Source organism: Apis laboriosa, unplaced genomic scaffold, assembly GCF_014066325.1.
Source record: "Apis laboriosa isolate Shangri-la unplaced genomic scaffold, ASM1406632v1 scaffold113_cov153, whole genome shotgun sequence".
Classification (NCBI taxonomy): domain Eukaryota; kingdom Metazoa; phylum Arthropoda; class Insecta; order Hymenoptera; family Apidae; genus Apis; species Apis laboriosa.
Window position 1 is genome coordinate 855,765 of NW_025220892.1, and position 15,080 is coordinate 870,844.

A 15,080-nucleotide genomic window follows, 5' to 3' on the forward strand; every position below is an offset into this window, starting at 1 on the left:
TATTTTCAAAAATAAGATTATATTTTTTCAAATTAAAGAATTAAATAATGAAATACAATTCATATATAAAGAGAGAATAATAAATAATAGAAAAGGAATAAATAAGATAAGTGACTATCAGTGCCATTTTTTGAGTAAGTTAAATACTTTTTTCAAAGCAGAATAAAATAGAATAATAATTGAATATTATTATAGAGTGCTTTTAGAAAGATATTTTTACTATTTAGAGATAATATTAATTCTTAATTTTTATTCTACTTTACCCTACCCTTGATAAAATTTTTCTGATATTCTACAGATGGCGCTGATTTCCAATTTTTATTCTATTTCTGTCTTTTTCCTATTATTTGTTCTCCTTGTTTATACCTTGTTATATCTTATTTAATACTAAACAAATGATATAAAATTATCATATTATCTTTTGAAATTTTATACCTCATATAATTATAGATGTAAGATTTATATCTAGTCTATGATGTAGTTTCTTTCTAAATTACTGATCATGAAAAATCTAAATATTCTCTATTATTTAAGAAATATTGAAATCATTAAAGTTGATAAAATCAAAAAAGTAAAAAAATTTTCTTTTTTAAAATTTCATTATAAATATTTATATATTTATAATAGATAGATTTATATCTTCTGAAAACAATCAAAAAATATCTTTCACATAAGATGAATTATTTACTAATTAAAAATTATATTTATATTCTCTATTATAATATAAGAAAAATATCTTCTTTTTCTTTCTATTAATAAAAATATTTATTGTTTTACATTACAATGTCTTGAATTTTGCAAATATTTTTTCATAACTAATATCGAATTCTTTAATTCATGCTCAATTCAACTTATTATCTGACAAACATTAAATTTTTAACGCATATGCTTTTTAATCGTAGGCGCTGTCATCGATAGATTCAAGATGGCTATGATGCATTGCGGAAAAGAAAATTTGAAACGTTTAAACAATAATTTTTAACATTATATAATATTAAATTAATTGCACAAAATTTAATTAATTAGAGTGAAATATATAACATTAAATTTTCTCACTAATGCTGAGAATATCATATTAATAAACGAAAATTAAAATGGCATTTTTTAAAGAGAGCTGATTTCAGGAAGAACCTCCGATGTCAGCGGGGAGGATGATTTTCTTAGTTTTGTGGCGATTTCGCCAGTAATCAAGGTGAATTGAATAGTTGTAAGTTTTTTAATCATAAAAGTATCATTTTTAAACGTATATTTTATTTTTATTATAATATTATATTATACTGATAAAATTAAAAACCATGCTGTCATTTGAAATAAATATTCTATAACCACCTTTTCGATAATTAAATGTTTTTTTATGATATTTATTTTTTATAATTTTATTTGTATTGCAAAATAATTATAAGAAAAAATATAAATTCGGAACTTTTATTATTTGAAATCATTATTTTTTAATAAAATATAAAAAGTAATATATTAACAAAATATATATTTAAATAATATTTTAAAATATTTTTTATGATATTAATTGAATTATATAATATATTTATTATAAATAATTATATTTTTTTTATATTATAATAAAAAATTATTTTTTACATTTAATCTATAAATTATTTTTATAATTTAATGTAAGTTATAAATTATTGTAATTTAATTTATATTATTATTAAATATAAGTTTACTATAAATTTACATTATATATAATGATTTTAGTGCAATTTGAATTTCAAATATGACTTCTCCTTTAAATCGAAAACGAAGCTCTTCTGTTAGTTTTACAAGAGCTAAGAATGGTAGTGAAGATACTGCAGATGAAATTCATATATCTTTAGCTCCATATATACAAACATACTTGGCACATAGTGGACAAGGACTTGGATGTTGTGGAATTAGCCTTCCAGTACCATTTGAACGTGCAGCACCAAGATCTTGGTGGAATCCCAGATTTGATTCAGAAATATTAGAAGAACAATTTAAAAGAAGTGCCTTTCCACAAATTAGATTAAGATTCCGGTATAAATAATAATAATATAATATTGTTATCTGTTTATTAATTTTAATGGTAAATATCATGTTAATTTTAATAGTAAATATATTTCAGGTATGCTCTAAAATATATCTTACTGGTTTCTTTATCATGGTTGGTATATTTTGTTGTAATTGGAACAGAATACAATACTACAACATGGCCAGCCATAGTAACAGTTTTTATTATTGTTGGAACAATGGTAACAGCAGTTTTGTATCTAACATATACAGATTATTATAAAAGTTATGTGTTACCAATTTCATTAGGAGTTGCATCTATGCTTTGCATTTTATCTTTACTTTTTCTTACATTAGTACCACCTTATATAGATGGTTTAACTCTAGTCGGACATTTTGCACTATGTTCTGAGATTCTATTATTGATATATACTGTCTTACCAATGCCACTATATGCTTGTGTGGGAATATCAATGATTTATTCTTTTCTTTTTGAATTTTTGACTGCTTATTTATATGGTACAAAAAATGCAAGAGAAAAATTTTTTAGTGAAAATTTTCTACTAAATACTTCAACAGAGAGTAATGCCACAATAAATTATAGCAGAATATCAGCAGCTATGTATTCTTCTTTGAAAAATTTTACTAACAGTCAATTTTCTAATGTGATGCATGATAACAACGAATCTACAACTGCAAATGTGAAAATGATATCATATTCACAAGATCCAAAAATGTTATCTGGTTTTGGAATGAAATCGAATCAAGAAAATATAATTGAAAAGATATCTAGCGTTTTGAATGATACAAATGTTTTTAAAAATTTAAATTCTACTATGATGTCAACTACTATTAATTCCACTATAAATGCTTCATCTAATAATTTAATCTCCAAAGGTATAAACAATATAACTTCAATATTTAAAGAAAATATATTAACTCATAAAAATGATGACATGTCAAACTATTTCTTAAGTAGCAACATATCTAATCAATCATTTTCGGATGATTATTTTTCTACGAGTCTTGGAATAAGAATCTTAATGCAGATCTGCATTCATCTGATAGGTATACATATTTTAATAATGACTTTTGTAAGAATGCGTGGTACATTTATGAAAGTTGGACAATCGTTATTAGTTCGGCGTCAACTTGAAATGGAAAAACAACTTAAAGAGAAAATGATTCATTCAGTAATGCCGCCTAAAGTCGCAGATTGGTTAATGGAAGAAAGAGAATGTGAAAGAGAACGAGAGGATTCTTTAAAAAAAGGTTCGATACCGTCCAATAATACAGATATTCGCTCATTGTTTCGACCATTTAATATGCATTCAATGGAAAATGTTAGTATCTTATTTGCTGATATTGTTGGATTTACACGAATGAGTTCAAATAAGACTGCAGAAGAATTAGTAGGCATTTTAAATGATCTTTTTGAAAGATTTGATGATTTATGTGAACATCATGGATGCGAAAAAATTTCTACATTAGGAGATTGTTATTATTGTGTAAGTGGATGTCCAGAACCAAGATCTGATCATGCAAAGTGTTGTATTGAAATGGGATTAGGTATATTTTTTTTTTTTTTTCATTAAATTATAGGAGTGAAATATTTACATAAAAAAATAATTTATAATATACTTTAATAGCTATGATAGAAGCTATAAAACAATTTGATATTGAAAGAAGAGAAGGTGTTAATATGAGAGTTGGAGTACATACTGGAACTGTATTATGTGGAATTGTAGGTACTAAAAGATTTAAATTCGATGTTTGGTCTAATGATGTAACTTTAGCAAATAAACTAGAAAGCACAGGAAAACCAGGAAGAGTTCATCTAAGTGAAAAGACTCTGAATTTTCTCAATGATCGATATCTTACAGAAGAAGGAGATTTAATAAATGGTATTAACATTATTATTATATAATATAATATTAATAATTATATTATAATATAAATAATTATATTATAATATTAACGTATAATTTGTATTTCATTAATTTTATAATTATAATTAAAACAAAAGTATTTTATATTACAGGTATTAAAACTTATTTTATTAAAGGCCGAAAATCAGATTTTACCAATCAATTTATAATGAATATAACATCTCCGACAAGTATATCGCCTTTGATGCAATCGCGACACCGTGTGGCCTCTTGTAATAATCAATCTAAATTGAAATATCATTACCTCCATATGGTTACTAATACAAGTAATTATAGAATGAAAGCAAACTCTTTGCCAAGTATTCTAGATTCCGAAAACGGAGATACTGATATCACAGATGAAAAAGAAAATGCAAATAAAAGTCCGATATCTGTTGCCAGTTATGGAAAAAAAAAAATACGAAATAAACCATGGAAATATTTACAACGACAACGAACTACTGAAGAAATGACACCTCTAGAAATGGAAGAAGCCAAAGCAATTATTGCCGAACAATCAAAAACTGAATCTCAATCATATGAAGATCGTAATGGATTTAGGCAGGTCAAAATCGCATCGATAAAAGTTTTATTTTAATTTTCAGTTGCATTATCTCATTCATATATAAGTTGTATTTTTTTGCAGAATACATCTCAAAGTGAGATTGAAATGGATCCAAATCCTGTACCTTCTAGTCCTTTATTATCTGGTCAAGAGTCACTTAGTCGTGCCTCTTCTATGTGCAGTAGGAAAGATTCGGGAATTAGAAGTAATAGCAGACGTAGTAGTATACAGCAACAGGTATATTTATATTAAAATAATAATAGAAATTATATAAAAGTATTCTTTAATATTATACTTCTCACAGCAGTCAACATGTTCCCTTTTTCCTGCAGTTAATTTTCATATTTTAGTTATTTTTGATGAACGGCATGGCTCAAGGAGATTTATTGGCACATAGAGTAAGTGGATATTATACTTCTAGTTCGACATTAAATTCTGCTCATGAGCCATCGTCTTCGGTACCATATCCATTTCCTCCAGCAGTTACAGATACTTTTGGTGCATGTTTTCATAAATTAAGAAAACAATCTGATCTACAATTAATTAGGTAAATAACTTTAATTTACATATTTTAAAAAATATAAAATAGTTCGTATAATTTTATTTTTCACGAAGGTGCGTTCAAGATAATGTAAGTTCTCAACGATCATACTTCGTGAAACCACCACTTTCGAGTTTGACTCTCTTTTTCAAAAATAAAGAAATGGAAAAAGAATACAGAGAAAATGCTCACAAGGTTAATGAATGTATCAGTGGAAATCCACCTACTCTGGCTACCTCGAGATTCAATACATATTTTGATATTCTAATATCGGCATTGATTTACACTGCCGTCACAATTTCACTCTTTTTACTTTGCGATCCAACGTTATATTATATGATCTTTTTTATATGTGCTACTACCATTCAAATTATAGCAGTGTTACTCTGTGTTCGTCAACTCTTATATCCAAATATGGTTCATTCAATATTAACACAACAAATATTTAAATTTTTTTCACAATGGTATCCTTGGCATATTTGCGGTGCAATTTTAGTCGGCTTACCAATTACGTCTATTTTTCTTAATTATACGTGTAGTAATTTTCATAATTTGAATAATTTTGAATACTATTATGGTTATTTGATTTTTATTAGTTTAGTTCATTTTTGTAATTTTACACAACTTAATTGTTGGATGAAGAATTTTTTAGTAACATTTATGGGTGTATTATTTCTTTATTTTGTAATGAATCATTTGTCATATGATCAAGAAAATCTCGGTAATCTATTCATTAATAAGACATTAAATTATTCACAATTCCCAATAGATAAAAATATTATTGATTTAATCAGGAATCAATCTAATGAAACCATTATAAAAAAAATATTCAATAATATTCCTGATTTCTTATTAAATTCTACAACTCTTGCTCTTATAAGTCAACAAAAGACAGAAATCAGATATCATGAAAGATTATACAATTCCGAGATTTTTTTAGATATGATACTTTTACTTTTGTTAGTTTGGTTTTTAAATCGTGAATTTGAAATTAGTTATCGATTAAGTTTTCACGGAAATGCAGTAGCTGCTCGAGATAAAAGTCGTGTACAATCTATGAAAAATCAAGCTGATTGGCTTTTACATAACATTATACCAAAATATGTTGCTGATCAATTAAAAACCACTGCTAAATATTCACAAAATCATAAAGATGTGGGAATTATTTTTGCAAGCATAGTAAACTTTAACGAACTTTATGATGAGTCTTATTTGGGTGGTAAAGAATATTTGCGTGTGCTTAATGAACTCATTGGTGATTTTGACGAATTATTAGAAAAACCGGAATTTTCAAATGTAGAAAAGATAAAAACTATTGGTAGCACATTCATGGCAGCAAGTGGTTTAAATCCACAAGTTAGACAACAAAATGAACATGAATATAAACATCTGTTTCAATTAATAGATTTTGCTATGACATTGCATAAAGTAATAAATGATTTCAATCGAGATTTATTAGGTTTTAAATTAATTTTGAGAATTGGCTTTAATTATGGCGATGTAACTGCTGGTGTAATCGGAGCAACGAAGCTATATTATGATATCTGGGGTGATGCTGTAAATATAGCATCTAGAATGGATTCGACTGGAGTCGCTGGAAGAATACAAGTGGCCAAGAACGTTTTAGATGTTCTTTCGGAACGATATGAATTCGAACCACGTGGTCAAGTTTATGTTAAGGGAAAAGATAATATGGATGTATTTTTATTAATAGGGAAAAAAGACGATATTAATATAACAACGAACACTTAAACATTTTCAGGTCTCTAATAGTGATGTTGATTCTTTATAAAATTAAAATTAATCGTTTGCATGTTACACTTATATCAAGCATATGATCTTTTTGGGATCAGATTTCTAGCGATCTCGTTAAGAATTATACAAATTTATGATATAATGTGTTATCAACGTTATACACGATAAAAACGTACCTTAATTCTTTAATTGCTCGCTCATTAAAGATATTTATTCTTAACAAAACAATTAACTGTATTTTTTTACGTAATTTAAGAACATCAGATGTGTGTGAGACCTATCAAAATCTATCGTTATAAAAGTACAAAATCAAATCAATTTGAAAAAATCAAATTTTTTCTTAATAATTCTTGCGAAAAATCTATCGAGACAAATATAATACGCATCTTCATTGTTTGTGTGCTGAATGAACGAACGTATGAACGATGCGAATGAGCGGATAAACATAAAATGACCGAGTTTGGTCATCGTCAACAGTTCCTAGTATAAAATATGCGACTTATATATTAGACAACTATTAATTATTTCAAAGTATAAAAAGCTTTCTAATGTTTTATTAATTCTATCGATTCATATGAGATTATATAGCTTATTTCATATCATGAGTAATTAATCAGATTTATTTATATTACAATTTAAATATGAAAATATATCAAATTATTTGTGAAGTAGTAAATAATATTATAATAAAATGCCTCAAGTTTCAAAACTTTTTTTAAGACTTTGGTCGAAAATTGATGAAGTTTATATACTTATTTTAATTAAGAATAATTATTCAATATTGTTTCTCATTAATTTTTCGCATAGTATATGTAAGATTTCTGTTTTAAGATCACTATAATTCTCGAAAATTTAGTACTCAATAATTCCATGCAAAACTTGTATTCTATTTTAGTTAGATACAAAAGAAATAAATTTATTAATATATTATATTTTAACATTGTTTTAGAATTTATTGCATGGATTATCAATTTTATTAATAATAAAATCGTAGTTTATAAATTAGCATTCCGTTATCTTTTTAATCTAATCTGTTTTATTTTCATTTTTTAAAAACATTGATAAAAAGCTACATAAGATGATATAAAAATAATGAAATATTTTTTGGCATTTTACTGCAATTGTACTTTAGACAATTTTTAGAAGTTCAATACATGAAAATCATTTAATATTCATTTTTATAAACGCATACATATATACATACAAAATATGTTTTGAACTTTCACTTGACATTGTCTTATTCGTACTTATGTTGAAATATATCAATAGATTTTGAAATCTTCTTGAAATATAGTTACAAATATAAGCAAATAAAAAGAGTATTGATAGGAAAAGTATTTTAATTTCAATATTATCTTAATGTGCATATTGTCGCGTATTTTAAATAAAAATTGTTAAACTCTAACGCGTAACTAGTTTAACTAGTAATAAAATTTGAAGTTTATTAAAAACTTGTACTTTATTATGGTAATCTCGATAGTATTTTGTTGCAAAATATAGTTCTTTATGAATTTTATTTTAGAACACATGTGATGTTAATATGATAGGCAAATTGATTGTATATATAACATGATATAATTTAATATTAAATTTTAGTATTTGAATTATCATTTAAATACAATTAATAAAAGACACTGGTATTATTTAAATTTTTTCTATACCTAGTGTAATAAATCTTTTAAATAGCACAGTTTCTATCATGTAGTACTACATACAAATTCTGTGCTATATTATATTATTTTTAAATCCATGATGATTGTCATGTATTAAATGATTATTAATATCTACAATTTCATGTAAAGTATTGTCACTATTTGATATATAATGGCAATTGTGTAAAGTACTAATTCATTTTTATGTGATAGTTACAATGTGCTATATTATTCACAATAATAAAATAAAATAATTAAAAAGAAGTAACAACAAAACATAGAAATATTACGTTTGATTTACATATAAGTATCTAAAATACTATTTAATTTGAATTTTTGTAAATTTTAAATGATAAACAAAAATTGCATTTAATGGGAATAATATGGCCCAAACATATTTAATATTAAATATTTTAAAAAAGCTTATTTTATATGCTTTCGAAATGCCCAAATAAAATTTTTACAACTAAATTCATATGAAACATACAATATGAAACAATATTTTTAAAAAGTGCTGAGAAATGGACACATTTTTCTCTTGATTAAAAACAATTATAATCAATTCGAATACAAATATTTGTACCAAATCGTAAAATTGTTTTATATAAATCAACAATCTTTATATTATACATTAGCGAAATATTGTTTACAAAAAGTGTATTACACATCGCGTTGAAAATCATTGTTTTACATTGTTACAAAAGATTTTATGTAAATCCAAAGAAATAGTAATAAATGCATAAGACTTAATATACAATTATTCAATAATCTACTTAGATTTGCTTCATATTTGTCTCATCATATGTACTGCATGCTCTTCTTTAACGACAAATATTTTATGTTACATATACGTATGAATACGTATCACGCATACAATACATACATACATACATACACATACGCACGCATGCATTACTACACACCCTGAATATTCAAGAAATACTAACTTTTTTGCGTATTGAAGTCCTGAATTAAAAATAAGAGATTTTCCCAAATAAAACTAGATATTAAATTTTTTTTGTCTTATAAACTATTCATAATCGATTTTGAACGCGTGTGTAAGCGTATTTTCTTTTAACTTTATTCATTATTTGATATATATAAATAAAGTAATTATGTAAATTGTATTACCAAACTGTGTATATATGCGTTCAATCTTATGAATAATTTAAAGATGAAACATCATATTTAATACGAGCTTACTCTATGAAATCTTCTTATTTCAATTGCAGGATCCCATTATATATATAGTTCAATCTTTTGTTGTAGGAAAATGTTTTCACGATGATTTATTACAATTTATTAATTCAGACCATATGTATGCAGAGTGGTCATGTAAATGGAGTTTCTGCTACGTGGGTCCTGCAAATAAAGCTGCAAATCCGCTATCAGTTGAATTTTCGGATATTTCATCTACGCGTATTGCTTGTTGCTTTCCAAAAACTTCTATTCGTGGTAAATTGTCTATTTTGACTTCTTTACGAAATAATTGACCAACACTTCGACCAATAAGCTGTAATAGATATACATAATATATTCATAAATAATATTCTTTATCTTCATATCTTTTAATGTATTCTTTCTATTTTAAATATGTATTTAAATTTTACCTGATTTGTAATTTTTTTAAAAAGATCTTTTTTTCCTTTTTCAACTTTATTTCCTTTAGTACTAACTACAGCCATTTTTTCATCGAAACGTTGCAAATCCGTAAGATTAACGCCCGGAATTTGCTGCATTACTTCAATAATATTAGGGAATTTAGGTCGTAGACATTCATAAACTTGTGCACCCAAAGTTATAAGAGAACCTTGATTGGCATCATGTTGTCCATGAAGTTGCAAACCTTGAAGAATTGCTACCATAATATGAGCAGCCATATCAGGTGTTAAACTGCCATCAGCTGCTAATGCTCGTACAACTGGTCCAGTTAACATTGTAGCTTTTAAACTGGCATTTGAATCGTTCCAAGCTAAAGCTCTAGAAATAATAAAAGATTAAAATTAATACTGCTGTAGAATGAATATCAAATAAAACTATATTATAATATCAAATAATTATATTTGAATTACCCTAAAACACATAAAACAACACTATGGCACGTAGACGGATGACGAAGAACTACAGCTCCCAACTCACTAACAACTTCAGCAACTATACTATTTCCACGTGATGAAGGAAAATCTATGGCCATACCACTACTATCTTGTTCCATAGTATCAGGAGGCGTTGCATCACTAGCAGCACCACCAACAAGAGCTACTTTCAATACATCTACAAAATCTCTTGTCAAATTTCGATTTAACATATCAGCAATAACTTCTTGTGTATCAGTATTTTCTTCATCTAAACCACCAGATTCGTACAGATGTGCAATGTATCGCCACTTTGCACTCAATCTTTGACACACTATTAAATATGATAAATATAATAAATATAAATAAAAAACAAATATAATAAGAAAATAATAAGAAAATAAAAATATCTTACTATGTGTAGAAACATGAGCCAAAACGGGTACAAGAACACTTTCATAAAATGCAGGTGGACAAGAATATATAAATGGTTTCATGAATACGCGTATAATTGGTCGCAATCTATAATCTGGAACCATCTAAACAAAAAAATAAAAAAATACACATTATCATTCAAATATAAGAAAGTTTATTATGTTGTTATTGCTATTTAAGAGAAAAAGAATTTTAAAAAATTACCTCCATATTAGAAAAAACTGAATTAATAAGTGCTGGTGCTAAACCAGGCAACTGATAGAAATCTCTCCCAATCATGTGACATCCACTACCTAACATATGATAGCACAAATCATTTATAGTATTAAGAAATGATTGCATTCGGACTAAAGCTGTAACTGAAGACTGATCAGGTTCAGAAGCGCGTTCATTATCATTTGTTGTATTTAAACCCAATAGATTTGCTTTTTCTGCTTCTAATAATTCATGAGCATTTTTATATCCCTAATAAAAAAAATGTTAATATATTCCTCTAATTAATCATTAAAAAAAAAAAGAAAAAACAGATTATTAATATTTGTATTACCTCTGATAAAGCTGCTAAAGCAGCAGATGTGAATAAAGCATTCATTGTTCTAAGTAATGCAAAAAGTGTGGGCAATATAGGAATTACATGTGGTGTAGCAGGATTCCTATATACTGGATTTCCACTTTCGCTAAGTGCAGCTACAAAACTACCTCTTGCAGCACGATCTGGATCATCGGGAATAGAGCACCGCTTTACAACACACAATATTGTACAAATACAAATCATTAAGTCACTTCGATTTTGACCTGCTGGATCTTCTGTAATATTTTCAACTGGTGGTCGATCTAATCCTATAAATCTCATAAATTCGAGTGGTCCTTTAAATGACTCAGATCCAAGAGCAATGAATTTTGCTGATGCATCACCAATTATTTCAGCAACGAATCTAGTTTGTCTTTCATAATCACAAAAATGATTCGATATCAACAGTAATGCTTCATATAACAAAGTAGTTTCCATCTTGGATAAAGGACTAGGTTCTCTTGCTAAACCTCGAACCATTGTATGTATTTGCTCGAAAACTGGAAGCAGTAATAATGGATATTTCAGACTAATTTTAACCATGAGACTAGCAGCATGCCGCCTTACATTCTTTGCTGCTTTAGATCGAGTACCCTTTGTTTCACCAGGTGCTTCAAATACGAGAGCAGCAAAGATTTTTTCCAGAACTCTAGGTAAGATAGCTACTCCTGGCATAGCCATTGAACCAGTTGACATAGATAAGAATACAAAAAGAGCACTGATGCAAGAAAGTAGTGCAGATAATAACCAAGGATCTTGAGGAGAATAACCAAGGCACAATTCTAACAATTGAAGACCAGTTTGTACGCTTGGTCGTTCGTTAATCAAAAGAATTCTTGATACAACAGAATCTAAAGCTTGTGCAAGTGCTTCCCATTCAAGATATTGTAAATCATTTTGATCACTTTGATATCGAAGATCTGCCATTCCTTTCGTAATCTTAGCTGTTAACCATTGTTGCACATAAGTAAATGTTACTAAAGGTGCTACCATTGTTGCTTGACGAAATCCTTCCAACAAATCAGTTCGAAATCTATGAAGAAAAACATTGAATTCTTCCACTGAATCATAATCCGCAAGACAATATGCGCTCATTCCATTAGCTTGTCTGCCTTGTGGATATGCTATTTTTATTAGCTTTGGTGCCGTACTTTCTACATATTTTGGTATGTAAGTTAATAACAATGGATCTTGTTTTATCTGTTCGTGCTTAAATAGCATTATCCAAATTGCATTTGCCATATGTGTTAATGTTAAACTTGAATACATAGTAAATGTCAATACAGTATCTAGAAATATGTTGAAATGTGCTGGCCGAATATTCGAGCTGTCATCTTTACCCCAAAGCGTACATAATTGAGTTGCCATTCCAGTTAACACCTTAATTAAAAATTATTATTTATTATATTATTATAAGCAATTAATAATATATATATTTTATGATAAATTAAAATTTACCTGTGTCAATTTTTTTAAAAACAAATAATGATTTTCATGAAATTCATTGGTTCCAGTAACAGGTGATGCTGCAGTTGCTGCTGTATAAATATATCTCAAAGCATCTTCAGAAAATAAAATCATTAACTGTTTTCTGTCTTCAGCTTTTCCTTTACGATTTACTATTTGTAATAAACATTCAGCTGCTGAACATTGAAATATTGGATCCCCCAATAAAAGACATAATATTTGTAATAATCTACCATCTTCTGCCATAACATGATTAATTGAAATCCATTCTACAAATCCAGTTAACGTGGATAATACTACCTATCATAAAAAAATGATTTTTAGATTTTAGAAATATAATTACAGAAAATAATTATTAAAATATAAATAATTCTATAATATATTTACTTGTACAACTTTACTATGTGCTGCAGCTTCGGAAGTACAACCTAAACTATTTTTCTTTTGAAATTCTGAAAAATGTTGTTCCATTAATCTTAAAAAAAAACTAAAAATTTCAGCCATATTTGTATTAAGTGCTTGGTATATATCCTTTCTTCTTTGATTAGATTCTAATGTTTGCAGAAGTGCAACATCCTCTACAAGTCTTAGAAATACTAAAAGAACCAACTCAGTTTGACTTTCACCCCTTGTACAAGTTTGACTAAGTTCAGCAAGCAATGTAGGCCATTGTTGTGGCCATTCCCTCTTTATCATTTCTACTACAACACGAGAAAGTGCATCTTTAATATGAGCTTCTTCTTGCAATAATGGTTCTGTGCCTTCTTGAAGCAATTTCATTGCACTTTCCTTTATAAATATTTTTTCTGATTGAGATATTTGTGTCCATCTATATTTGATACAATGTTCCATAAGTTGTAATCCAAAGTGTCGAACTACTGAACTTCTGTTTGGAGCTTTTTGTGCTAAGTATAATCCACATTGTGCACACAGAGGAGATGATTCCTTGAAACGTTCACAAGCATTATATACTTCTAAACGTTGCTCTTGTGGAACATTTGGTGACATCATCACCTCTACTACTTGAGCAAGTTCTGCTGATATTTGGGCAACATTGCCCACTCCAAACTCCATTCCTATCTACTATACTGTAATTGAAAATAATAATTAGTTATAAATAATAAATGTGATAAATCAAAAAGAAATAGTATTATTTATTAATGTATTATTTTTATATTTCTTTATATTATTCTTACATAAAATAAAATATAATTTGTAATTTATAATTATTATATAAATACATAAAAAACGATTTTATAAGAATTCTTTAAATATTTAATTTACATTTCTTATAATTTTTATAATTAATTTACATATATACATGATTATAATGATAGTTATAAATTTAATATAATTAATACAAATTTATATATAAAAAAATTGTTAATTCTGAAATATACGTATTGATCTATCTATTTCTATCTCAAATAATAAAAATTATTAACATTTTTTTCATTATTTAAAGCATTTTTATAAATACGATACATACATCAAATTCAATTTCAGCAAATGTTTAATATTTATAAATTACGCGTAAATTTTTTGATGAAAAATGATTAAAATTTTGAGAAAATAAAATTATAAAAAAATTTATAAATTTCATAAAATGACACTATTTCAAAATTCAAAATTCACGAACATAGCAAACAAAATTAAACATAATTCATAAAGATATCGAAACTCTGAACATATTATAAAAATTTTCAAAGATTCTTAAATATTTGGAAAGAAATTAGATAATATAAAATCGCGTAATTGCAATGCAAGAAAAACATGAGGTGAAGCAGCTTGTAAAGTATGCGTAACATGCCCTGGTAAGCATGCCTTGACAGAAGGCACTTACCTCGTAACGCGATCGTAGATCGAGATGGATCGAAGATACACGTTTAAAAAGAATTTTATCACTATGATTTGTCAATTCATATCTGATGATCACTTGGAATCAAAAACTCGCGGCGGCGATCTTATATTTAGTCAAAGAAGTTCGCTTCTGAGGGATATGCGGCACGTTGAACGATTACATATAGCATACGCAAAATACGTACTGCCATCTAGACCGTTTAAATTTAACCTAACCTGACTTTACAACGCGTGCAAGTTTTTTA

General features: G+C 26.9%; 2 protein-coding genes across 3 annotated transcripts; one reads left to right on the forward strand and one right to left on the reverse strand.

The window, feature by feature from the left end:
• Positions 1-971: 971 nt before the first annotated feature.
• Positions 972-7,637, forward strand: LOC122716251 (adenylate cyclase type 9). 2 transcript variants are annotated; one of them, XM_043939154.1, is made up of 8 exons: positions 972-1,207; positions 1,714-2,013; positions 2,102-3,555; positions 3,636-3,890; positions 4,028-4,479; positions 4,561-4,716; positions 4,830-5,026; positions 5,095-7,637. In XM_043939154.1, the coding sequence occupies exons 2-8, from the start codon at positions 1,733-1,735 to the stop codon at positions 6,770-6,772; spliced, it is 4,473 nt and encodes a 1,490-aa protein (XP_043795089.1). In that variant the 5' UTR covers positions 972-1,207; positions 1,714-1,732; the 3' UTR covers positions 6,773-7,637. The 2 variants fall into 2 exon arrangements, with proteins under 2 accessions (XP_043795089.1, XP_043795098.1); XM_043939163.1 differs by having other exon boundaries at positions 972-1,192.
• A 535-nt stretch (positions 7,638-8,172) lies between these two features.
• Positions 8,173-14,973, reverse strand: LOC122716263 (exportin-5). Its single transcript, XM_043939175.1, has 9 exons — positions 14,819-14,973; positions 13,363-14,063; positions 12,967-13,275; positions 11,485-12,888; positions 11,142-11,402; positions 10,918-11,041; positions 10,500-10,836; positions 10,038-10,407; positions 8,173-9,940 (listed from the first exon to the last, which is right to left on the reverse strand). Exons 2-9 carry the CDS (start codon positions 14,047-14,049, stop codon positions 9,779-9,781), a joined length of 3,654 nt encoding a protein of 1,217 aa, XP_043795110.1. The 5' UTR covers positions 14,050-14,063; positions 14,819-14,973; the 3' UTR covers positions 8,173-9,778.
• Positions 14,974-15,080: the final 107 nt, after the last annotated feature.